The 25,390-nt window shown below is 52.0% G+C and overlaps 2 protein-coding genes across 3 annotated transcripts in view; both read left to right on the top strand.

Moving 5' to 3' along the window:
* SOS2 (SOS Ras/Rho guanine nucleotide exchange factor 2) overlaps positions 1-4,563 on the top strand; it is a 47,840-nt gene extending 43,277 nt beyond the window's left edge. The window contains exons 20-23 of the mRNA XM_021536068.3: positions 828-1,089; positions 1,393-1,434; positions 2,284-2,393; positions 3,012-4,563. Of these exons, the coding sequence (XP_021391743.2) occupies positions 828-1,089; positions 1,393-1,434; positions 2,284-2,393; positions 3,012-3,521 (924 nt within the window). The 3' untranslated portion in view covers positions 3,522-4,563. The remainder of the gene's footprint in view (positions 1-827; positions 1,090-1,392; positions 1,435-2,283; positions 2,394-3,011) is intronic.
* Positions 4,564-7,326: 2,763 nt separating this feature from the next.
* On the top strand, positions 7,327-11,689 carry VCPKMT (valosin containing protein lysine methyltransferase). 2 transcript variants are annotated; one of them, XM_077783757.1, is made up of 6 exons: positions 7,327-7,538; positions 7,901-8,011; positions 8,470-8,542; positions 9,454-9,573; positions 10,586-10,690; positions 11,306-11,689. In XM_077783757.1, exons 1-6 carry the CDS (start codon positions 7,327-7,329, stop codon positions 11,318-11,320), a joined length of 636 nt encoding a protein of 211 aa, XP_077639883.1. In that variant the 3' UTR covers positions 11,321-11,689. The 2 variants fall into 2 exon arrangements, with proteins under 2 accessions (XP_077639883.1, XP_021391712.1); XM_021536037.2 differs by lacking the exon at positions 11,306-11,689 and having other exon boundaries at positions 10,586-11,285.
* The last annotated feature ends 13,701 nt before the right edge of the window (positions 11,690-25,390 follow it).

Genomic DNA, 25,390 nt, shown 5'->3' with positions numbered 1-25,390 from the left:
AAAAATACCTCACAGAGCCTTGGGAATGCTGCAGTGGGGAATGGCAGCAGTGTTGGGAATGCTGCAGTGGGGAATGGCAGCAGTGTGGAGTATTGCAGTGTTGGGAATGATGCAGTATGGAATGTGGCAGTATGGCAGCAGTGTCTGAAACATTGCAGCGTTGGGAACATCGCAGAGTTGGGAACGTTCCATTGTTGGGAATGTTGCAGTATTGGGAACATCACATTTTTGGGAATGTTGCATTGTTGGAGACGTTGCAGTGTTGAGAACATCACATTGTTGGGAATGTTGCAGTGTTGGGAACACTGCAGTGTGGAACATTGCAGTGTTTGGAACATTGCAGAGTTGGCAATGTTGCATTGTTGGGAACATTGCATTGTTGGAAGCATTGCATTGTTGGGAATGTTGCAGAGTTGGGAATGCTGCAGTGTTTGGAATGTTGCAGTGCTGCGAATGTTGCATTATTGGGAACACTGCAGTGTGGAACATTGCACTGTGGAACGTTGCAGAGTTGGGAACATCGCATTGTTGGGAAAGTTGCATTGTTGGGAATGCTGCAGTGTGGAACATTGCAGTGTTGGGAATGCTGCAGTGTGGAACGTTGCAGAGTTGGGAACATCACATTGTTGGGAAAGTTGCATTGTTAGGAATGCTGCAGCATGGAACATTGCAGAGTTGGGAACGTTGCAGAGTTGGGAACGTTGCGCTGTGGAACGTTGCAGAGTTGGGAACGTTGCATTGTTGGGGGAGTTGCATTGTTGGGAACGCTGCAGCGTGGAACATTGCAGTGTGGCACGCTGCAGCACTAACAGCTCCCCTGTTTCCAGCCCAGGAAAACAACGTATCCCCTGAAATCCCCCGGGATCAGGCCCAACACGGGCAGGCACGGCTCCACCTCGGGCACGCTGCGGAGCCACCCCCTGCCCCTGGAGAAGGAGCCCAGCAAGATCAGCTTCAGCAGGATCACCGAGGCCGAGCAGGAGGCCACAGCATCGGCACCAACCTCCCCCAACACCCCCTCAACTCCACCTGTGTCAGCATCCTCGGAGTTCAGCGTCTTCCTGGACATCGATCTCAACAGTTCTTATGGTAAATGAGAGCTTGGTGTGGTTTAATAGTCGTTGGTGCTGTCCCTCGGGCTTCCCAGATGTATTGGGGGTGTGTGCCAGGGTTTAAAAAAATAAATTGCAGCATTTGAAGTAATTAAATTAATTCCCAGCGTGAGTTAAATTCTCCAGTTCAGGAGTGTTTTACACAGGAAATTGTCATTCACGTTTGTAGGAGATAAACTTGGGGGTTTTTCTGATCCCTCAGGTTATTCAAGCATTTGTTATGTGCTGCAGTGCAGTGGTTCTGTCTGGAAATGGTGTAATGGATTTTTTTATTTCCCAGGTAACAACAGCATCTTCGCCCCTGTGAACTTGCCTCCATCGAGTGAGTGTTGGAACTCTGTGAATTATTTAACTCTGCCTTGCCTGGGTTCAGGAGAGCTCAGTGGGGATTAAAATCTGAAATCTGGGATGAGAATGTGGGCTGTGTTCAGAAGGGCTCCTTTTAGATCAGATGTCTAGTAAAGACTGTAAAGCCTAAAACTTAAACTGCTGGCTTAGTTTGGGTTGGGATTTTATCTCCAGGCTCTCACATGATTCTGAATGTCCTTGATAATTGTTTTGTTTGACTAAAGCTACAAATAAAGCAACTTGATAATTTCCTAATTCCACATAGTGAAAATAACTGCTCTGGTGCTGGGAAGGAAGAGACATATTTTGTACCACATCTGTGAGGGATATCCTGCATTCACCTGTGTTTTCAGCTGGATTTTATTTATTCCACACACATTTTTAAAAATATTAGTAATTTAATTTCCAGCTGGAGAGCACGGGCCTGATGTAGACCCAGAGCTCAGTGCACTCCTAAGAGGAAAAGCAAAGGTGTGGCAGAAATCACCAATACAAGTTGGGGTAGTGTTATTTCTTAACCTGAGGATTTTTTTTCCCTCTGTAAGAACTCACTTGGAGTTCCCTGGATTTATTTTCCAGTCCCTCAGCATTGCCTGCTGACTGCTGATGCCTTTTTGTCACACTGGACATAGGAGAACACTTTGTGAGGCCTAGATCTGTATAAAGCAGTGAATTAAATGATTTTGTGCTGCTGAGGTTACTGGTTCATGTTGCTGTGAAGAACAAAGGTCTTACTTGAGTTGCTTTGAGTTTGGCTCGTTATTCCAGAGTATGTTCCTCAGATATTGCACAAGGAGTAAAGGATCTGCTTTTCCCTCTCCAGAGACTTTCTTCAGCTCCTGGGGGAGCTTCCCTAAACTGAGTGATGAGCCTCAGAACCCTCCTCCACTTCCTCCACGGAAAAAGATGGATCAGGATGCTTCCAATGCTAAGGTATTGCTGTCCTGGATTGAACAACTTTGGTGATTAATTAGGGAATATCTAGAATAATTTCTCTTGGAAAAGACCTGGAAGATTGTCAAGTTCAACCATTCATCCAAACAGGGCTCTGTCAGTCTAAGAGACTTAGAGATGCAGAGCTCCAGTTTGCTGTTTTTAAGTTTTGGATTCCTATTGTCCACACTCTGCTAGGAATTTCAGGAACATAGTGTTCACATTCCCATCAAGGCTACAGCTGCCGTGCTTCTGACAGCACCACTAGCAGAGGTCAGGAGAATTCCTCATCTGAATGAATTGCTCTTTATCCAAACATCTGGACAAAGGAAATGGCTTTAAACTGAAGGAGAGTAGGTTTAGATGGGATGTTGGGAATTCCTGGCTGGGAGGGTGGGGAGGCCTTGGCACAGTGTGCCTGGAGAGGCTGTGGCTGCCCCTGGAAGTCCCCAAGGCCAGTTTGGACAGGGCTTGGAGCAGCCTGGGATATTGGAAGGTGTCCCTGCCCATGGCATGGGGAGGAATGGGATGGGATTTAAATTCCCTTCCATCCCAAACCATTCTGGGATTCCATGCTCTCCATTCCTTACACCTCTTTTTTCCTCCACGGCACCGCAGGGAAATTCCAAGTCGGATGACGACCCTCCAGCGATCCCCCCTCGGCAGCCGCCGCCTCCAAAGATCCAACCCCGCGTTCCTGCTTACAGCGGCGCCCTGGAGCAGCCCCTGCACAGCCCTCCTCCTCCGCCCCCCCGGGACCCCGTCCCCGACACCCCGCCCCCGGTGCCGCTCCGGCCGCCCGAGCACTTCATCAACTGCCCCCTGAGCCTGCAGCCGCCGCCGCTGGGACGCTTCCCCCGGGACCCCGAGTGGCTGCGGGAGCCCGGCTCCGGCCCCAGCTCTCCGGGCACCCCTCCCAGCACCCCCTCTCCCCGGGTGCTGCGCCGCTGCTGCGTCCTCAGCGCCAGCCACAACAACCTGGCGCAGTCGTCCGTGCCCCCCGTGCCGCCCCGGCACAACTCCAGCCCCCAGCTACCAAAACTGCCACCAAAGACTTACAAAAGGGAGCTCTCCCACCCTCCTTTGCACAGACTGTCTTTGCTAGAAAATGCAGAAACTCCTCAATGACCTTAGCCGTAGTAGTCATTGACACTGGAATACTGTTTGTAAAGTTCCTCTTTTTTTTTTTAATTTATTTAAAAAAAAAAAAAGGCAGTGTATTTTAGTATTTTCACAAATTATGCTCTTAAAGTGCTGCTGATCAAAAAAAAAAAAAAAAAAAGGTTTAAATTGGAAAAAATTCAGAATACACACATTCCAACCTGTGTGGTTGGACAGCATTACCCTCAGGTGAGCAGCAGCATTGCCTTGGTTCGCATCCTCAGTGCCGACTGTTCTGCCAGGACACAAAATAGACCTTTTGCACTGTAAGCTACACTAAGTGAATTTAAACTGACATCACTTAATTGCACTGAGCCAAAAAAAAGGTGCGTCTGTGGAATAGTGCCTCTGAGCACTAGTGGCCTTTTTTTTAATTAAGGAAACCCAGCAATGGGATGATCAAACAACACGAGGATACAGTGTCACAGGTTAGAAACTCTGACCACTTGCCTTGAGGTTCCTCAATGACAACTCCTGTTCTGGAGTATTCTCATGCCATGTCTTAATTGCCATTGATTTGCTGCTGAAGACAAAGATAAAAAATAGGTTGAAATCTAAATACCAAAATATTTGTTTGGTCTTGGTTCCTTGGAGAAAGGATGAAGGAGGAGTACCCATCTTGGGTATCGGGGAGGATCCCGAGTACTTCACGTGCATCCTGTTCAGATGTGCCTTTTTTGTTTTGATGGGCAAAGGTGTCTTAAGCTAAAGAGTTTGTCTGCTGTTGTAGAGAACAAAGCTATGCGCCTGTACAATTGTTTATATTGTATATTTACAGATATGCTAATGACATGTATAAATTGAAGTTGACTTCGAGGCCTATAACACAGTCTGCTACTCCTGGGATTGGATCCAGCCAGCAGCGTTTCCTGTGGCTTGGGAACAGTCCTGCCTTCCAGACCTAATAACTCCCTTTAGATCTACACTTAACTCGTGAATCCACTTTGGAAATTGGTAGCATTTAAACCAGCAAACACTTAAAGCTTTATTAAACTTTTTAAACTGATAAGAGAATGGAACTTTTCTTTGCCATTTTGCGTGTTTGAACTGGAGTGAGAGTGAGTCTGTTTTACTGGTAGTTCTGTAGCAGCATTTATAAAGTGGCCTTCACAAGCCACATTTTATTTACTGGTTTGTGGCCTTTTACTGTGCTTTGTATCAGAGTTCTTAACAAGATTAATAAATCACCCCAGTCTTAATTTTTAAGAGCTTGAGCAGTGCGTGTTCCTTGCAAGGACAAGGTTGGGAATTGCATTTTTGACAATACAAAATGGCCCAATTTTCCATGCTGCTGGTCTCACTTTGGCTTTCCTTCTGCCTGGAGTTGGGCCCATCCCAGGCTTCCAAATCACACTCCAGCTTCTCATCAGCCTGCCTAAACTGCTGCCATTGTCTTGGGAATTCCAGTTGGAAAATTCTCCTTTTTGGAAAGAAGATATGACTGAAGAGGGATGTTAATTAGAAATCCCCTGAGTTGGAAGGGATCCATCAGGAGTCCCACTGCTGGCCCTGTACAGGATCATACCAAGATCCCCCCAGTTTTCTCCTGGGAAGATGAATTTTTTCCATCTGTCTCTTTGAACAGTCTTTTTTTGCTGCCTGCTCCCTCCGTGCTCCTTCCATGCGGAAGAAGAGATGGTTGGACTCCATTCACACAAGGGGCAGAACTTTCTATAGGAGAGCTGCTTCATTTTACTAAAAAAAGGTTCAAGATGTCCCAAATTTGAGATACAGGGACTGGGAATGCAGATATTGAGGATGACTTGGAAAAGTGGAATTCTTTCTTAGATTATTTGCAGTAACTTTTGAAGTCCCCACCAGCAGCTATTGCTAAACAAGGAATGATATTGTTTCAGATTTTTGTGTGTTTGTTGAAGAGGAAAAAATTCTCTGCCATGGATCTATACCCATCTCGGGTCGTTTACGTGGTGATCAGCACCTGGGGTCCCCATATCTCTCTAGACATGTGGCCATGTGGCCTTTTACATAAATTGTGTTTCAACATACACCAGGTTTTCCCTGCAAGGGTGTGGGGGATTCCTAATACAAACGCGTATACTCCAACAAATATTCAATATCACATATATCATACTGGTGTTATAAATGAAAATTTGTCCAGCCACATTAAAAATGAAATAAAAATAATTTTATTTATTATTAAAATCTATCTCGCCAGCCACAAGGAAAAAGGCAGTGCCGAGCCTGTGTTCGGTGCTGGGTGAGTGACTGACAGGACACCTCTCAGCAGAGGTTCCTCTAGACACCCACACTATTTTTTTGGATTCTGTGGTTCTTATAGGAAGTTTTCCACCCGGGGCGAGGATTTCAGCCATCCGCCTATTCTTTCCATTCAGAGTTCCCAATATTCATAAAGTTCTCTTCTCTAGGCTGAGTCCATGCACGTCCAGGTGTGGACGATCTTGCTGATGAAGTTACAGAACTGTGGCTTTCAGATGGATCAGCCTGGAGGTCTCCAGAGATTTCGATCTGAGTCCTTACCGGGAGGTTCAGATTCCAGGTCCCGGTATCGGTTCCTGGAACAGCCCATCTCCAGGCAAACCACATGTATTACATTGTCAATAAGACATTTTTTGGCTTAGGTGTAACCCCAATATGGGGGTGTGGCTGGCTGCAGCATCGGCATGTGTTTTTACATTAAACTAAGCATTTTATATAGTGAACCATATTTAATCTAACAACATTTCAGAGGCGCAAATCATAACCATTTCTATCACTGTGTTATAAATGAGAATTTATTCGGCCAGATTAAAAATAAAAATAATTTTATTAGCGGTCAAATTCTATCTCGCCAGGCACAAGGAAAGAACAGAGCCGAGCCCGGGGTCGGCCCTGGGTGTGCAACGTGAATTCAGCCTCAGCAGAGGTTTTCCCCTATGCCCACACACCTCCAGCCTGGCAGAAGCGGTTTTTATAGGGAAAATTCCGCCTGAGGCCAAGATTTCAGCAATCAGTCCTTTCTTCTATTCAGAGTCCATAGGTTAATAAGATTTTCTTTTTTGGTGATGAGGAGAAATAATTCAATGTCTGGAGTAGGTGAATCCCTGATGAGATTTACGGGAAGGCTGCATTCACATGGATCTGTCTGAGGATTTCCATGAGATCCATCTTGGGTCGTTTATGGGATGATCAGCACTGATGATCAACACCTGGAGTCCCCATGGTGAACACCTGGAGTCCCCATGGTCAACACCTGGAGTTCCAATGATCAACACCTGGAGTCCCAATGGTGAACACCTGGATTTCTGATGGTCAACACCTGGAGTCCCCATGGTCAGCACCTGGAGTCCCCATGTTCTTTCCTTGTGGCTGGCGAGACAGAATTTGACCGCTAATAAAATTATTTTTTATTTTTAATCTGGCTGAATAAATTCTCATTTATAACAATCTGGAGTCCCCATGGTCAGCACCTGGAGCCCAGCCATGGCCCATCTCCCGGCCGAGCCAATCCTTTTACTTGTGACTCAGTTTCCAATATACACCCAGTCTCGCCTGCAAAGGGGGGAACTAATACAACGGGCATGATTTAACAAGTATCCAATATCCCATATTTCACACAAGGAATGGCGCGGATTATATTCACTACACATAACAACTGCAAACGGCGCGGATCCCACCCACTACACCCAACGATTCCGCCCGGCGAAGCCGGCTCGGCCCGCCGCCGCCCGTCCCCTCACGGCCCGCCCGCCATTTCCCGCGGGGCGGGGCGGGGCGGGGCGGGGCGGGGCGGCGCCGCCTCAGCGCCGCGGCCATGGCGGGCTTCGTGCGGGCGCTGGAGCGGCGCGCCGGGCCGGCGCTGCGGCTGGAGCAGCGGGCGGCCGGCGGCGTGGGCTGCGTGGTGTGGGACGCCGCGCTGGTGCTCGCCAAGTTCCTGGAGACCGGCGCCTGCCCCCTCGCCCGCCGCCGCGTCCTGGAGCTGGGCGCGGGCACCGGCGCTGTCGGCATCATGGCAGCCACGCTGGGGTGAGCGGAGTCTCTCTGTTTTCTCCCTCAGACCCTTCCGATTCCTTTAAACCGTGTTTTCTAGGCTGTGAAATTTAAGAGTGTCGTATCTGGGTTTGGATTCTCCTCACGCTTTCCTTTAGAAGGCAAGAGGAGAAATCCTGCCACAGCTGAGTGGTTGTTGTAGTCTGCGTCGTGTCCTCAGCTGAAGCTCTGTAGGATGTGCACAGGGAGCTGAGGGAAGCTGCAGGAAAAGGGAAATAACCTGACAAACCCCTGCCTCCGCGTTGCTCCCTCACCACGTGTGTGTGTTTGTGTGTTTGTGTGTGTGTTTGTGTGTGTGTGTGTGTGTGTGTGTGTGTGTGTGTGTGTGTGTGTTACAGGGCGAACGTGACGGTCACAGACCTGCAGGAGCTGCAGGAGCTGCTGATGGTTAATATTGAGAATAACAAGCACCTGGTCACAGGGTCCGTCCGAGCCAAGGTACTGAAATGGTTTGTATGAGCCTTTATTTAATGTCTCTGTTCGGCTTTAACGGGGATTCGGGGTGCAGATTGAAAAAGAGGTGGTTTAGATGGGATGTTGGGAATTGGGAATTCCTGGCCGGGAGGGTGGGCAGGCCCTGGCACAGGGTTCCCACAGAAGCTGTGGCTGCTCCTGGAAGAGCCCAAGACCAGCTTGGACAGGGCTTGGAGCAGCCGGGATAGTGGAATGTATCCCTGCCCTTGGCAAGGGCAGGAATGAGATGGGATTTAAGTTCCCTTCCCACCCCCACCATTCTGCGATTCTGCACAGACTTCTTGAATTGCTAAATAACTTCAAAATACTGCTGTGCAAGTAAAAGCTAATATGTGAACACAGTAGTTAACTTTATGCTCAGTCCTTTAGTATGTGTTATTAATAAAACTTGTTTCCACTTTTTCTTGTTTTATTCCTTGTTTGTTCTTTTTAGGGGTGAAGATGTAACAGAATTTCAGCCTCCCCCCGATTATATACTCATGGCTGATTGCATTTACTATGAGGAGGTAAATGAGGACTTCGCTAAACCCCTGCAGAAAAGTTTCTTGGGAAGGGGGTGGGATCAGTGTGTTGAGTATGAGAAGTGTCCAGATAAATATTGTGCTCGTGTTGTGGTCCATGTGGTTTATAGGAGTATGTAGAACAAAACTGGAAAAGGCATTTTTAATAGATGTAAGGCCATTTGACATAGAACCAGACTCTACTTTTATGTTAAAAATCCCAATTTGAATGTTTGTGCCTTCCCCCTGCCCTTTTTTTTAACATTGGGAATGGTGAAGCAAAATGTGAACTGTTTGAAATTATTGGTAAATGAAATTTAAGAGTGTCGTATCTGTGTTTGGATTCTCCTCATGCTTTCCTTTAGAAGGCAAGAGGAGAAATCCTGCCACAGCTGAGTGGTTGTTGTAGTCTGCCTCGTGTCCTCAGCTGAAGCTCTGTAGGATGTGCACAGGGAGCTGAGGGAAGCTGCAGGAAAAGGGAAATAACCTGACAAACCCCTTGTCCCAGTGCCCTTCCAATGGCTTTACCAGCCCCTGGCATTGAGTCCCTGCCTGTTGGTCCCATTTCCCTCCATTGTGGTCTGGATCTGAGCCATCTTCCAGGAATAATTGAGAAAACTCTCACTTTTGAAACACACTGAGGAATACTCATTATTGTGTGCCTGGAGGAAGTGCCCACTCAGCAGTGTGGGATGTTTCTGGCTTGGATTCCAAGTTCTGTTTTCTTGGTCAGTCTGGGAGATTCTAATCCTGTGAATCCCCTTTTCTCCTCTGCTTCCCAGCTTTTCCCCCATGTTCTTGTCCCAGTTAAAGCACTAAAAATAACTCCCTGGGAGGTTCTCTCTTGGGTGAAGACTATAGCTAGAGTGAAATGAACTTGAAATCCACGTGGGAAATGTTTAACTGTTTTTGGGTAGTCTTTGGAGCCGCTGCTGAAGACCCTGAAGGACCTGACGGGCCCTGACACTTGTGTCCTGTGCTGCTACGAACAGAGGACTATGGGGAAAAACCCTGAAATTGAGAGAAAATACTTTGAAGTAAGTGGGTTTTAAGTATATTTTCTTTTAGGCTGTTCCATTGAAAGCAGAGGGGAAAATAGAAAGTTTTGCTTAGGAACTCAGAATTCTCTCCTAAGTGATAGAGGTGCTTCTGAAAAAATTCCTTCTCTCTAATGAGAGCTCATTAGTAAGTGTTTTAATTGAATGTGCCAGCTGTATCTTGTGTGTAGGTGAGGAAAAGCAACACAGGGAACTGCTGTGAGGGGATGATGGTCAGTGCAGATTTAACTCTGCAGCTGTGGTGGCTGCTGAGAAGCAGCTCTTGTGCAGGATTATATGTAATAACTGTAATATTGCAAAAGAAAAAGGGAAAGTGTGAGAATTCCAGGGGATTGGTAGGTATTGATCAAAGCACCTGTTTGATAATTAGTGCCTCACACTCTTGTGGGGCCCTGGCAGTGTGCTCAGCTCTGCTGAGATGCTGCTCCCACAATAAACTCAACAGGGGTTGGTGTTTCTGGCTGATTTCTGTTTTTTTGTGAGGTATTTCCTTCCTTGCCAGGTTCGGCCCAGGCAATCTGAGCACGGCCCAGAGCTGATGCTGGGGGATTTTAGGCTGTTTTTTTCTCTCCTCTCCCTTTCAGTTGAGAGGGTCGGCAGACACGCAGGTGCTGTGGTTTGGCTTAACATTTTAGGGATTGAAGCAAAAGAATGGATTCACAGAATCATTTAGATTGGAAAAGTCCTCTTGAGATCATCAAGTTCAGCCATCTCCAAGCACTGCCAAGGCCACCACTAAGCCATCTCCCCAAGTGCAACATCCACTCATCTTTTAAATCCCTCCAGGAATGTTTTACCACAAGATTAAATAGGTTTTTCTGGGGTATTTTCTGGAGTGCAGGAGTTAGTCCTGGTTCCTAGGGTCCAGGGTCCTCGTGAGTGCACTGGTGATTGGCCAGCACTGAACCCACCACACTCAGTTTCAGTGAGGGTGAAATTCTGCCTGGGGGGAGTGTCTGGAATGGTTGTGGAACTGTTCTTTGTGGAACAGCTGCTTCAGAAGGACTTCGAGCTGGAAAAAATTCCCCTGGATAGGCACGACGAGGAGTATCGGAGCGAGGACATCCACATCATCAGCATCCACAGGAAGCGGGCGGTAAGTCCATGGAATCCAGGAGGCTTTGGCTTCTTGGGAAGGGACCTTAAAGCTCCTCTCATTCCACCCCGTGCCGTGGGCAGGGACACCTTCCACTGATAGCAGAAGCACAGCAACTGCTGCCAGGAACTCCCAAAGCTGCTGTTCCCTTGGCACAGCGTGAGGACTCCAGAGGTGGAGCTCCAGACTGACTGTGAAATTTGGGACCCTGTGGAACCACAGCCCTGCTGTACAAAGGAGCTGCTTTGTCCCCAAACCTGGTGCTCCAGGTGCCAGCCTTCCTCTTCAGCTCTACCTTTGAGCTTCACACTTCTGCTTCCATGCACTGGTGGGGTGGGATCTCCAAACTGGAGTTTAGAGGCACCAAAGTAATAAAAATAAAATGCCTGGTGCTGCTTTTGGCACCGTGGGCTCTGCTGTGCCACCCTCTCCCCAAAACCAGGCTCTAGATGTGATACTCAGCAGCTGCCGGGATTGCTTTGATCATTTTGGGGTTAATTGACGAAGCGTGAAGAAAATACTTTGCATACTGTGACGACACAAGGTGCAGGCTCAGCTCTTGAACAAAACCAGGCCGCTTAAAAATCTGTCATCTTTGTGAAAATCTCTTGACAGAATTCCCCATCGTGAGATCTTTGAGCGCAGGATCTGTCCCCTGGCAGAGCTCTGGAGAAGCGGGGATGGGATAACACCACAGAGGGACAGTCTGCGCTGTGGTTGTGACTCCTGTGCAGCGAACAGCTTCTGGGCAGCCGAGGTGTGTGACAGCTCTTCCGGCAGCACGGCTGTGGGCTGGCCGTGCCTGCGCCCGGGGAGGCGGGGAATGGAGCCGGGGAATGGAGCCGGAGCGCCCCGAGCAGCGCGGGGCGGGAGCGGTGCCGCTGCCGGGCGGCCGAGCGCTCGCCGAGCCCCTCCGAGGGCACCGCTGAAACCCCGGGAGGGGAAAACCCCGGGAGTGCCTCCACCGGCCGGGCAATAAAACTTTGGCACGGGAGCCGAGTTCCAGATTCATTGTTCATTCATCCTGTGCTTCCTGTGTCATTCCCAGAGCACCTGGGAGGCGCGTTCCAGGAGCTGGGGCTGGAACGTGGTGGTGGTTTCTGCACAGATAAAACGTGCCTGTGCAAAATCGTTCTGCCTTCTGTTTTCACCTGTGCTTTTCCGGTGCAAAGTTTGACACCTTCAGGTTATTCTGGTGAGCTGGTTCCTTGCGGCTGTCAGTGTTTCTGCCTCTTGGAGCTCAGTGGCAACTTAGAGGAGGAATTTTGCAGGAATTCTCACTTTTCTGTGGAGGAAGCAGCTGTGGAAGTTGGGTCTGTGACAGAGGCACAAGTTCCTGTGGCTGAGTTTTCTCTAAGAAGCTGGTGGATTGGGAAGAGCTTTGTTTGCAGGCTCCCAGGAGTTTTCTGCACTTGCCCTGAGTTCAGGCTCCCTTTATCTCCAGTAAGAGAATTCCTTGCAAACTTCCCACATCCTGAAACACTGTCCTGGCTTGCCGAGCGCGGCAACGATGATTAGCAAACGTGAGAACCTAATTTGTCAAACCACACGTGTTATTTGTTACCTTGTTATGAAAAGAGCTCTTTAATTACCCAGTGGCCTGCAGGAAGGGATTTACTGGAATGTTTACACCAACGTGGCTTCCCAAGTGGAAGCTCTTATTCCAGAAAAATGAGGAAAAGATCCCCAAATCCCAGCAGTGGTGGGGATGGTGTCCCAAAGCACAAAGGGATCGTGTCACCAAGCACCCTGCTTGGTGGTGGGGGTGATGCAGAGGGGAGCAGCTTTTCCCAAGGGTTTGGAGCTGATGGAATAACTGTGGTTTATCTACAGGGCGTGTGGTATCAGCACTTCCTTTTGCACAGGGCTCGGATCTCTTCAGAAGAAGAAAAAGGGAAGAAGTTGTGCTTTTTCTTCCTCTGCTGCGCCCTCAGCTTTGGGCCTGTGTCACTCAGGTTGTGACTGTCCCCGAGTGACAGGGACCTCGTGGGAGGGGCTGGGTCGTGTCACCCCCTGCGTCACCTCCTGTCACCGGCTGCACCCGGCGAGGGGGATGTAAAACCCAGCTGCTGCTGCAGCTGCGAGACGAAACTGCTGCTAACCAGGGCCACAGGGCGGGGCCGTCTGTCCCCAGGGCCACCACGTGAAACAGCTGCTTTTTGGGGAGAAAAATGGGCTTTGGGAAAGGGGCTGAGATCCTGCTGGGGCTCAGCTGCACCATGTCTGGAGAAGCTGCCTGCTCTGAACTAGGAAATGGTGTGGAGCCCTCATGGAAAATGGATGCGAGGGAGGTGGTGTCTGTTCTCTCACCTGTCCTGTGTGTCCCAGTTGGACTTGTCCTGATTCCTTGGAGAGAGAGAGTGTTGTGGTGCCACTTCCATTAAACACGGGCTCTTTGGAGAAGTGTGACTGTGACAGAGTCAGGCTCTGCCTGGCCTCTGGGGCACAGCAGGTGCTCTGAAGAATTCCTGTTCCTGGCAGTCCCTCCTGCCATGCCAGCCCAAATCTGTGCCAGCTCTCCATGTAAGAGAACTCAACCTGGGCTCTGCCTCCAGGCTGGCTGTGGTGGGAACCAGCAGCACCAAATCTACCATGTCCCAGCTGGGTACCCCCCCTGTGCCTCACCTTGCTGTGATTTGGTTGTGTCCTCACAAAAGAGAGCGAGAAACCTCCCTGTGCTGCTGCTGTGGGAGCTGGTTTAGTGTCCCAGGCAGAGACATTTGGGAGTTTGAGGCGTCTGCCTAAAGTCATGCTTAAATTGTGGATAATTTTCTGGCATGGTTTCAGCACCAGCCCGAGCCATGGGAAACTGTGTGGGCTGCGGTGTGGAGGTCACACGTGATTTTCCTGGGAGAGCTGTGGTGCTCCTGTGCTGCCTCAGCCCGCAGCCCTGGAGGCTGCTCTGCCCTGCCCTGTCCCTCTGGTGACAGCAGTGGCAGTGCCACCATCCCGTGGTGCCTCTGGGGCTCTGCTGGGCTGCTCACTCCTGGCTGGGGCAGCCAGTGGAGCTGTTCCAGCTCTACTTGGATCGTCTGGGAGGGAGCAGAGCGTGTGATGCCAGCTCAGCACCAGCCACATCAGTCACTGACTGCTTGTCATGGTATCAGTCACAAACTGCAGGAGCCATGGTGCTCCAGGGATATTTTTCCCTTTTGTAGGACAAGCAGGAGATGCAGGGTAGCTGCCAGGAGGAGTGCTGGTGTCCAGATCTGGCCATCCATGAGTGATTCCTGGTGCTGCTGCAGAGCCCCTGGGACTGTGTGAGGCCAGGACCTTCTCCCACACATCCCACAGGGCTGGTGGCTTTGCTTGGGAAAGTTCTCCCCAGCTGTGTAATCATTTTCTGTGGCATGTAGTCCTGCACAAACGGATTCTCCTTGTAGAAAATTACACTTCTTGCCTGCAGCATGAAGGAAAAGGGCTTTTGGTCCTGTGGATCTGCTCGTGCTCCCCCCAGCTGCAGTGGGGTCCCGGCCCACGGGGAAACCGCTCCGTTAAACCTTGGGTGGATTGTGTGGCTGCTGCTGCTGTTGTGCCACTTCCTGAGCCCCAGCCAAGGAGCAAACAGCACAATGACAGCAGCAGGGTGGCAGTCACTCTCACCCTGTGAGCTCGGTGACAGGAGGTCACACTGGGGGCTCTCCCATCCCTGCTGCACCTGCCCCCACCTCATGGGGCCCTGGGAGGTGGGCAGTGCATGGAGGGCCTGGACCAGGGGGAGTGGCTTCCCACTGCTGGAGGCCAGGGTTAGACTGGATATTAGGAAGGAATTTTTGGCTGTGAGGGTGGGGAGGCCCTGGCACAGGGTGCCCAGAGAAGCTGTGGCTGCCCCTGGATCCCTGGAAGTGTCCAAGGCCAGGTTGGGCAGGGCTTGGGTCAACCTGGGGTATCCCTGCTCATGGCAGGGAGTGGAACAAGATGAACGTTGAGATCCCTTCCACCCTAAACCATTCAGGAATTTGATGATTTCAAACCCCGGGTGTTTTGACCTGGGGGATGGGGACATTCCTTGGTGACAGTGGTGTTGTGGATGTGGCTCCTTGGCCCAGCACTGCCCTACGAGTGCCCATAGGGCATCTGGGACTCTGGGAGAGGGATCCCAGCCTTCCCCTCCTGAAATGGTGTCACTTGGATCTGCTTGCTGCTGGTGCAGTGTCCTGTCATTCTGGGGTGGGGAAGCCATGGGACCACGGTCTTGTGGTCCCCTTTCACATCCTGAAACAGAAAAAAGAAAGTGTCTTTTCTGAGGCCATGCAAACCATGAGGTTTGTGCAGCACAGGGGCCCTGGAGCTCCTGTTCCTGCACCCGTGGGCAGCCAGAGCTGAGCCAGCCCTGAGCCCACGCCCCAGAGAGTGACCAGGACCTCCAGGATGATGGTGGTCCAAGTTTAGTGTCTTCTTCTGAGGATCAGCTTCTCCCAGCCCCCACCCCGTGTGAAGTGGAAGAAAGATGACAAGGAGCAGAAAAAGCAGTGGCTGAAATTCTGTCAAACTATTTTGGCCTGTGGAAACATTTTTGGAGGACGTTTTCCAAATTCCCCTGTGGGATGGTTTTCTGGGTCCAGCCCAGGATTGCCACGGGAAGATTCTCCCATCCCTGAGAGCTGTGGAACCTCGTGCCCAGGCACCACCTCCATCTTCAGCCCTGTAATTATCCTGTGCCAGTCATTCCCGCCCTCACCAGCTCCCCTGAGGAATGTGGGAGCAGCCAAGGGCTTATTGGGGTGACTCGGATGAGGAGGTGAAACAGAGCTCCTGCTTTGGTGTGCCTGTTTGTTAATCCTCTTGTGCTCCTGGGTTTGCTTTTTTTGGGTTTATAAAATAAGGAAATCTGTAAAACAGGGAAGGCTGTGGAAGCGAGAAGGCAGCAGAGGGCAGGAGGGAAGTGGGGGTGCCTTGGGGAAGCAGCCAGGCTGGGATGTGGTCCCTGGTCCCCTGCCAGTGCTAGTGGAAGTGCAGGACAGCCCCGTGTCCAGCTGCCAGCAGGACGGGGAGGACGCGTGGCAGAGCGCTCTCTGTACACGCTGCCATGAGTTCACCCATTTCCTTCCTCTCCCTGCGAGCAAGCCGGGGGAAAAGCCACGTTTTCCCCTCCGGAGGAGGGTTTGCTCAGGGCGATGAGCGCTGGCAGCCTTGAGGCCCCATCCCGGCACGTCCCTGTCCCTGCTGAGCCCGCGCTTCCCATTGAGCCCGAATCCTGTGACTCATCCATCCCTGCTCCAGCGCAGCCCCTGGCGTGTGGCAGCACCGTGCTGGATGTCCCTCTGGCTGCTCCCTGCCTCTCCATGCACATCCGTGCCCTCATCCAGCACCATTGCCATGCCCAGAGTGCTGCACGGAGCCATTCCCAGTGCAGGCTCTGGGAATCTGCTCTGAAGCTGTGGATGAAGTTTGGGATAGTTTCTGTGGGTCTTGCTCCCCCTGCCCAGCCCAGCTGATGCCTGGTGGGCTCTGAGGGTTGGCAGGGCTGTGTGAAGGAATGTTGTCCACACTTCCCTGTGGATTCCCAAGCTCCAGCCACCACTGCTGAGTGCAGGATCCCATAGGATGCCTTAAATTTAAAAAAAAAAAAAAACAAACAGAAATAACCTGGAAGAGCTGCCCCCCAGGCTGCTGCTTCACCCTGCCAAGCATGTTCAGGTGCTAAATCCAGCATGGCTGGTTTTGGGGCAGGGCATCACTTTTTTGAGGAGTGCACCATTTTTGGGTGAGTACAATTTTGGTGTGTTTGTTTCCAATTTCAGGATGCTCATTTTAGGGAGAGCACCATGGATTTGGATGTTGCTTCCCACAACATTTTCTGGCACATGCAGACCCTGAGACATCCAAGAGCCCTGGCAGGAGAGGAAGTGAAGCTGGGTGGGACAGGTTGGCTCTGTGAATCCCAAGGAGCTGGAAGGCTCCCACTGGAGCCAGGAGGTCCCCAGGGAAGCCAAGAGGATCCCACCACCCACACCACGGCTGAGTCACTCCTGCAGGTTTGGTACACTCAGGAGTGTTTTACACCCACCACCCCATGTCCCCCATCTCATCCAGGTGCTCAATTTCCTTTGGATTTGAGTGCAAGGAAGGAGTTAAGCAGCTCCAGGCTTGTGTGGATTTGGGCCAGATATTTAAAGATCCAGGGCTGGCAAGGGAAAGGGGAGGTGTGATACTCTCCAAACGCTCCCTGCAAACTCCTCAGAGGCTCCCACTGCCGGTGCCGTCCCCGCGCTCCCGACAGCGGCTGCTGGGAGAGGCAGAAAATGCCTTTCTGCTATTTTTAGCTCTTCCACTGTGTCATTAGAATAATCTGGGATTGGAGAATATTGCTGTGCAAATTTGTCTGGAAGGTAGAACTGAAGATGTGAGGTTTGGGATGCTGCAGGGTTGAGGGGATGGGGATGGAGAGGAAACACATGGCAGTGGTCCAGTGGGAGCTGCCCAGGGAGCACCCGTGGTGACAGGGACGATCCGTGCTGATGTGACACAGCAATTAATAGACACGTCCTTAATTACATCCCAGGAGAGGATGTTTAAATAGAGGAGAGGGGGTTTAAATAGAGATGAGGCACCTGCCAGGGTGGGTTATCCAGGCCAATGGGACATGCTCAGCCCTGGGCCAGTGCTGGGGACACGTTTGCAGCCTTGTCAGCAGTGCCACTAGGCTCCTCACCCTGTCCATGACAGTGTGCCCTCAGTGCAGCCCTTGCAAATGCTGTCTGGAGCCTGATGTGTTGGGAATAAAATACATCGGGAAGAGCTGAGCTAAATGGAGTAGCTCAGCAAGGCCTTGTCAGGGAATGTCCTGCTGAACCAGGACCAAACCAGCAGAAACTACACCCAGAAGTGGCTCCCTCTGAGCCAGAGCTCGTGCAGGAGTCACAGCCCTGGGCACTGGCCCAGCTCGCAGCCACCCTCAGCCCCCCTGAGGTCACTTGCCCTCAAACTCCTCCTCCTTTGCCCCTTGGACAAGTTGGCAAAGTGCAAAGCTAAACATTAGCTCAGGTCTGGGAGCAGCTGCCAGTGGTCAGTGTGCTGCCTGCAGCCGTCCCCTGGCTGCTTGGACCTCGTCCCCTGTGACTCAGCCTCTGTTTCCACGCCTTTCTTCAGCTCATTTAAGGCATGGCCTGGTCCTTCTGCAGCTCCTGGGGCCAAACATCATTTATTCACCTTCTACCCAATGTGTACCTGGAAGAGCAGCATCTCCCTGGCACATCTTCTGTGCCCCCATCAGAGCCCTTCCTCATTGTTCTGTTGCCTGTGCACCCTCCAGTTCCCCTTGCCCCCCTCCTCCTTTCCATCCCAGGAGTTCACCATCCCAAAATTATCTGATTTCACGTCCCAGTTGCAGCTTGAGTTCAGCCTGGCAAAAGCTGCAAAGCCAAACTGCTGGGTTTTATTTTGGTTTTTCTTTTTCTTCACTCTGGTTCTGCTTGGGGGTTCACTGGGACCATCTTGAATTTGAGCTACCTCCATGCTGTCTTTTTTTTCTTCTTGGCAAACAAGATCATGGAAAAAAAACTTCAGACCCTTGGGAGTGTAGCCAGGTTGGAGAACATCCTTCCAATCTCCTTGCTGGGTTTGAGGTGGACCAGAGCATCTTCCTCTGCAACCAGACATGAAACAGAGCTCAGAGGCTCATGACAAACCCTGAGTAAGTGGAAATTAAATCTTGGAGGCTGAGTGGGCCCACGGAGGTGTTTGGAGTGGGGCCTTGGAAGCTGGTACCGCAACCAAGCCAACTGGTTGGGAAAAAAGAGTCACCCCCAGCAGAGCGATGGCCACGAGCCCCAGACCACCTCCCCTCCCTCACTCCTTGGCCAGACACAGCTCCCTACTCTCAGGTGGTTTTTTTGGGGGGGATAAACTCCACTCAAGGCAGTTGCCACCCCACCCAGCCATCCCACGGCTTCGTTTGCGCGCCGGTGGAGCGCGATCCTGGCGCGGTTAATTGGATTTGGCCGCCTCGACAGGAGGGCCGGGGATTAGGGTGAAGGGGAGGAATTACAGGAGGGGGTGGGAGCCGCCCTCGGGGTCTTTTGTCCCCGAGGATTATTGTCAGGGGCTGAGGACAGCGTTGGATGTTCAGGAATTGCAGCCGGTGCAATCGTGGTTGGTGTGGTCGCTTTGTGTGGCCCTGGGGAGGGTGTGGGGGACACGGGATTGACCTCCTCCATGGACAAACCTCCAGCTCTCCTCAGGCTCAGGGCTTGCTTCTGGAGAGGAAGGATGCTCCAGGTGCCTTTGTGGGAAGGAGGCTGCTCTGTCCTCATCCAAACCCAGGGTTTGTGCAATGCACTGGACACAAACACCTAAAAAGTGTTAAACTAGCAAAAAAAAAAAAAAAGCTTGGTGCTGCCTGCACTTGGGATTTTTTGCAATTCCCGGCTTGGGGAGAACATTGGATCTGTTTCAGGTCATCAGGGAGCTGATAAACCAGCCAGAGCGTGGTTTATCCAACCAAACCAAAATACAGAAGCCAGTAGAGGTGAGAAAGTGGCATAGGACGGTAGCTGGAAGTCACCAAGTCACCTCCCTGCTCAGAGACCAGGGCAAGTCACTTTGTGGCAGTGTGGGAATTTCAGAGGCAGATCCTGGGGGCAAATCCAAGGACTTGGTGAGGCAGCAGGAGCCAGTTCAGACCGTGTCTGATCTTTATCTTGGCAGGGCACTGCCATCCCCTCCCTCCTCCCGTATTTATTTTGGGAGACTGGAGAGAGCTCGGCCGTCCTTGCAGCCACACTGCTCGGCAGGACCCAAATCCACCTGGGAGGGCCGGGAGCTGCTCGGGGCAGCCGGAGCCGGGCAGGGCAAGTTGGAGCAGTCTGGGAACAGGAATTACCTGCTGCACCTCATGGCAGGGATTACGGGCGTGGCCAGCGGGGCGTGGATGCCATGGACAGAGAGACTTTGCTCCCAGACTCTACTCCCAGACTCTGCTCCCAGACTCGTGGCTTTAGCCATAAAAAAAAGGAGGATGAGTGACCAAGGGATCAGGAGGAGAGTTCTTTGTACCATCACAGCCCAGGAGCTGTGGGAAGAGGCACCAGCCCGCCTGAGGATGGCCAGAAATCTTTTCCACCCAAATCTCCTTTTCCACCCCAATTCCCAGCTCACAACCAATATCAACAGGTCTGGCAAAACCAGGAATGTGATTTCACTCAGGGAAAACTGGGTGATTCCATAAGAGTGGGATGGCAACACGACAGGCTCTGGGCTCTGGTGTGGGGTCTGTGGTCAGCCTGACAATCCTTGGATTTTTCCTGCAGGAGAGCAGGGAGGTTTCACACTGCCCAAGGCAGTGCTCAGCGTCCACCGTGCAGGAGTTAATTGGGTTTTCTTTATGTTAATTGCAAGGGGAAGTGAAGAATGCCCTTAATTAATTGGAGGGCAAATCAGCCGTGCAGAACGGGCCGGATTTACCAACCCATGCACAAAAATCCCAGCTCTCCCCCTTGCCATAGCAACGGGAAGACGTAGGGGATTCTGCTCATTCAGCCAAAAAAGCAGCCAGGGTACCCTCCTGTGTTACCCTCAGCAGTGAGTGGGCCCTTCCCAGGGAAAATTAAGACTCCAAATAATATTTTTTTGGGATTAAAAGACTCCTGGGGATGTCTGGGTGCATGGAATGGTTGGATTTGCCTTGTGCTGAGGGGCCTTGGTGGGGTTTGATGGGACCTGTCTTGACTGGAGGCCTCTTGTAGGATCCAGTGCTGAGCCCTGGGAAGGTTGTTTGTTCCAGGAGGGATGTGGTTCACTCCAGGTTATCCCACCCCTCTTCCCAACATGACCTAGATCCATCTGTATGGGAAGAGGGGTGGGACTAACATGTTCCCCTCTGCATAAATAATAATAAAAAAATCTGCCCTAAAGAAATAACACCATTCACTCTTGTGAATCAAACTTTGGGAGCAGAGAAAGGCTTTGGAGAGACCCCAGAGCTCGCCTCCACAGCCGCTCCCAGTGGGAAATTAGATGTTTTCTCCACTTCCATTCCAAGCCTGAAACATCCCTGCCGAGACAGCTGGTTCCACAGGTCCAAAAAAAAAAGCCCTGTGTGAGTATGAAAATCATATTGAAAAGAGCTGAAATTTAATTAGGTCACATCCTTGTGATCTGGTGATGCAAATCAGCGCCTGGCACACCGAGGCTCTGCCTGGAAAATGTGACAGCGGTTAATGAGGAAAGCACGCCGGTGGGATTTCCCTCCCAAGCTGAACAACTGGGGAAAACATCAGGAAAACTTCGTATCCCTCTGGATTGCTGTCAGCTGAAACCCTCCTTGGGGCTGCTCTGGGCCTGCAGCAAACCAGGGGCTCCCAGGCAGGGCTGTGGCACGGGTGATGCTTTGGCATTGGGATAAAGTCAATCCCTGGATTGGCACTGCCATTCCCACTGGAGCTTTGCCAGGGAGGCCAACAGGCACTGCCAGCCCCCCAGCTGTGGGATGTGGGTCAGTATTGACCCTCTGATTCATCCACACACCCACTGTGGGTGCCATGGATTGACAAATGGCTGCCTAAACTCATGCTCCAGTTTGTGGTGCTGAGATTGACAGCTCTGTGCTGGGGCTGATCCCACTTTCCTTTTGGGGAGAAAACCCAATGTTTTTTATACATGCTGTACAGGACATACCCTGGATGTAAATCCCTACAGGAAACTCCCCACAGGACCCTTGGAGGATTTCTCATGACCCCCCCCATATCTCTTGTTACTTCTGGGATCAAACAACTCTCCACTTCCAGCTTTGGCTCTGGAAAATGAAAGGAAAACCTTCTCCCAACCTCAGCAGCAGCTTTTCCACCACATTCCCGTGATCCAGCCTCCTGCAACCCCACTTGAGATGTCTCAGATATTTTACACACACTTGTAAGTCTCAGTTTGGGAGGAGAGAGCCAGGCCACAGCTCCATTGCTTGGCAACAGATTTCCTTCCCAAAAATCCCACCCCAAACCCAAGTGTTATATATAATTCAGTGGGAAGGCCCGCAGGCAGCGCCCTCAGAACGCTGCTGGGGCAGCCTGAGCTGTGAGAGCTTTGTGGAGGGGATATTTTGGGAAGAGGGGAGTTGGTGCCAGGAAGACACAGCTGGGAGATGGGGAGGTGCTCCCAAGGGCTCACACTCGTGTAAAGAAAGGTTAGAAATGCCCAGATCCAGTTCCTGAATCTCCCACAAACCAAGAGAGGATGATGTGTCTGCCCAAAACATCACACGGCAGCACTTGGAGCCACATCAGAGCCTTCTTTTCCTTGCCATGAGCCCCCAGCAGCCCAGAGAAGCTGTGGCTGCTCCTGGATCCCTGGAAGGGTCCAAGACCATTTTAGACAGGGCTTGGAACAACCTGGGATAGTGGAAGGTGTCCCTGCCCAAGGCAGGGAGTTGGAACCGATGAGCTTTAAAGTTCCTTCAAAACCAAACCATTCTGGGATTCTATAAAGTGTGGTGTTGATGGGTTTATCTGATTCGTAAAATCTAGGATTCATTCAACACAAAAAGAGATAAACTTTTCCATTTATTTATATATATATAAATATATATGAATCTTTGCAATTGGAGCCAGTAGCAGTCTTTGGGGTTTTTCCCCTTTCCCTGAGCTCACCCCTAGCACAGAAATAGATTTAGATCCAATTTAGATCCACATTTAAAGGCATTTCCATCCAGCTCCAGGCCTGAGCACGGCCCCACTCATGGACTGCAGCCAAGCTGAGCGTGTTGGATGTTGGCTCTGCTGCAGAAACATCATCCCATTCTTCTTTCCAAGAGCTCCAAGCTGACAAAGCAGCTGGCCTGGAAAGATGCTCAGGGAGCTCCAGCCATGGATCACCCAGCCCTGGCAGCTGGGAAGAGCTGCTGGTCCTCCTGCTCCAGTTGGCCTTTTCCAGCTTTATTTTGAGGGAGCAGCACAGATCCCACCCAAGCTCATGGAGAGGTTTGGGACCTGCTGGAGGATGCCAAATCCCCAACCTGCTGCTTCTCTTGGGTAATGGATCCTGCAAACCAACATGCATCCCAATTCCAGCCCAGACAAGGCCTTTGCCAGCACAAGCAATGCCAGCACAGCTGGAGTCTGGATTTCCTTGTATATTTGGGAAACAGCTTCCTATCGTGCATTAATTGCTTTGTTAATTACCCTCGTCCCCCTCCCCAGCGTCTCTGGAGGAGTGCTGATGATGCGCTCGTTGGCCACGCTGGATCACCAGGGTTTTTTCCCAACCCTTTATTAGCTGGAATTACCTTCCAAACTAACAGGATTGAATATTTTTGTTCCACTTGGCCAAGACTTTCTAGACCGTGGAGAGGCAGAAATCGCTGCCACACACCCACGGCGCGGGCAGGGACACCGAGGCCGGGGACGGGGCAGCCGGATCGACATCCTAAACCCAAAGGGAGCCGGGGAAGCAGCAATTTGGGCACCGTTTCTCCTCCATGCTGCTCCCAAAATCCGGCTGTTGGCACTTAAGTGACTCCAGACGCGCTGTATGTGCACGTACATTCCTTGGCCATGCGATCAGCCCGGAAAAGATTGCCTTCAGCCCGGGAACCGCAGCGGGAAGGAGGCTGGGAAGAGCTGTGCAGTCACCGGGGCGGGAGCGCTGCAGCCTCCAGAAAAGCTGCAGTCAACACTTTTTTTTTTTTAGGAGACGTGGTGCTAAAAGAGGAACCGCTGCGGGACGCGCGGATGGAAAGGCTGAGATGGGTGTGGGGGGGGGAAGTGCTGTTATTTTGGCAAAATCCCTCTTCCCTGCGGGAGGATTTTGTGCAGCACGAGCCTTGTCCGTGAGTCCGAGCCCCTCCCAGGAGCCCGGCCTGGGTCAGGACAGAGTGCCCAAGAGCAGCTCCCCGCTCTGAGCTCGCTCCCAGGCCAGCGGGGCAATGCCCAAAGCACATTCCAGATGGAAACCACAGCTGGATCCACGCTCCTACCACGTGTCTGGAGGGCAGCAGAGTCCCAACCCTCACAGGGAGTCTTGCTTTAGTGCCCCAAGCCTCGTGTTCCAGATCCCACTCTGCTCCCACCGAACAGTCCCCGAGCTGCCATTGGGAAGCTCAGCAACCTCAAAACAGCTCCAACCCCCAACCATCAGGAATTTTGGCAACACCAGCGTGGCCGAGCGATGGTGTCACAGCTCCAAGCTGGGGTGTTAGGGAAGGAACGAGCTCTGTGCTTTGCTGAGCAGCCCCGGAGTGGGCTGGGATGCTCAGAGTTGTGGCAGGAGCAGAGTTGAGCAGGGTGGGATGCTCAGAGTTGTGGCAGGAGCAGAGTTGAGCAGGGTGGGATGCTCGGAGCTGTGGCAGGAGCAGAGTTGAGCAGGGTGGGATGCTCAGGAGCTGCAGCAGGAGCAGGGTGGGATGCTCGGAGCTGTGGCAGGAGCAGAGTTGAGCAGGGTGGGATGCTCGGAGCTGTGGCAGGAGCAGGCTGGGATGCTCGGAGCTGTGGCAGGAGCAGAGTTGAGCAGGGTGGGATGCTCAGGAGCTGCAGCAGGAGCAGGGTGGGATGCTCGGAGCTGTGGCAGGAGCAGGGTGGGATGCTCGGAGCTGCAGCAGGAGCAGGGCTGAGCCCTCGGCTCCCCCAGGATGGAACGGGCCGGCCCTTCCCTGCTCCAACAACCCAACTGCGGGTGAGGAGCGCGTCAGTCACTCACCGGTGCCGCACCGGAATTTGCATAATTCCAATTATGCTTCCAAAACGGGGAACAGGCTCTGACAACTCTGCAGTGCCTCGAACAATAGGTGAAGATGGGAAATCGTTGTCTTGGACCCGATGGTCCGCTGGCACCGAGTCAATGGCGGGATTACGGCGTGGGAAAGGATGCGGCAATCCGGGTTTTGCCATCGAAACCAATGCATATAAACGTGTTTGAGGCAGAACGAGCCTCCCCGCGGCACTGCTCTGCCTCTCTGTCCTCTTGTCCCTTCATCCTCCATCCCCTGCCTGCCCCAGGGCCATCCCAGCTGCCACAGCTCCTGCCTTTCCCAGTTTTCTCCTCTACCTGGAGGCAAAAGAGAAGCAGGAATGACGGAGCCGGCTGCGAGCGCCCTTGGTGTGTTGAGCCAGCAGGATATTTGATCTCCGTGAGTCACCCCTCCCTCCCTATCTGCCATCCGCAAGTGCTCCGGCCTGAAGCGCAGGTTTGGCAACGGGCTGCTCCGGAGGCACGCAGCTGCGGCTGTCCCGGAGCCTTCCCCGCTGCCGCCGCGCACAGTTTTGGCAAGCTGGGAACGCCGGGGAGTTGGCAGATGTTAAACCAGTCCACAGATCCCATGCTTTAAATAGCACCTGGTTTCCCCAGGCGGATGCTGGCAGGTGGGATAGAGCCCAGGAGGAAGCTGCGGGTGCCCCGAGCCTCCTCTGCAGACTGCGGAACCGGCGGCAAAACGCTCCGGGTCTGGCGTTTAATTGCCCGCGGTTAATTGGCAATCCAAGGGAGGAGGAAGCTGCAAGGAGAAACGTCAATTCATCAACCCTCAAGTGTTGGGAAGCTGCAGATTTTCCGAAGGCCCGAAAGCAGCCCGGCTGCTGAATAATGCATCAGGCTGCCGAGCAATTGGCAAACACCGGAACCAGTTAATCCACAGATCCCTCTGGGATGCCAGCACTCCTCCAGGGACGACGTGATTAACCAGTTTCACTGCTGGGAGCGTTTCTGGGAGCTGCAGAGCCTGGAGAAGGCAAGGAGGAGTTGTGGAGCCCCTTCTGCTGCACGGCAGAGCGGGGC

The sequence above is a fragment of the Lonchura striata genome, chromosome 6 (genome assembly GCF_046129695.1).
Source record: "Lonchura striata isolate bLonStr1 chromosome 6, bLonStr1.mat, whole genome shotgun sequence".
NCBI classification, from domain to species: domain Eukaryota; kingdom Metazoa; phylum Chordata; class Aves; order Passeriformes; family Estrildidae; genus Lonchura; species Lonchura striata.
This window is presented reverse-complemented; position numbering and strand designations above follow the sequence as displayed.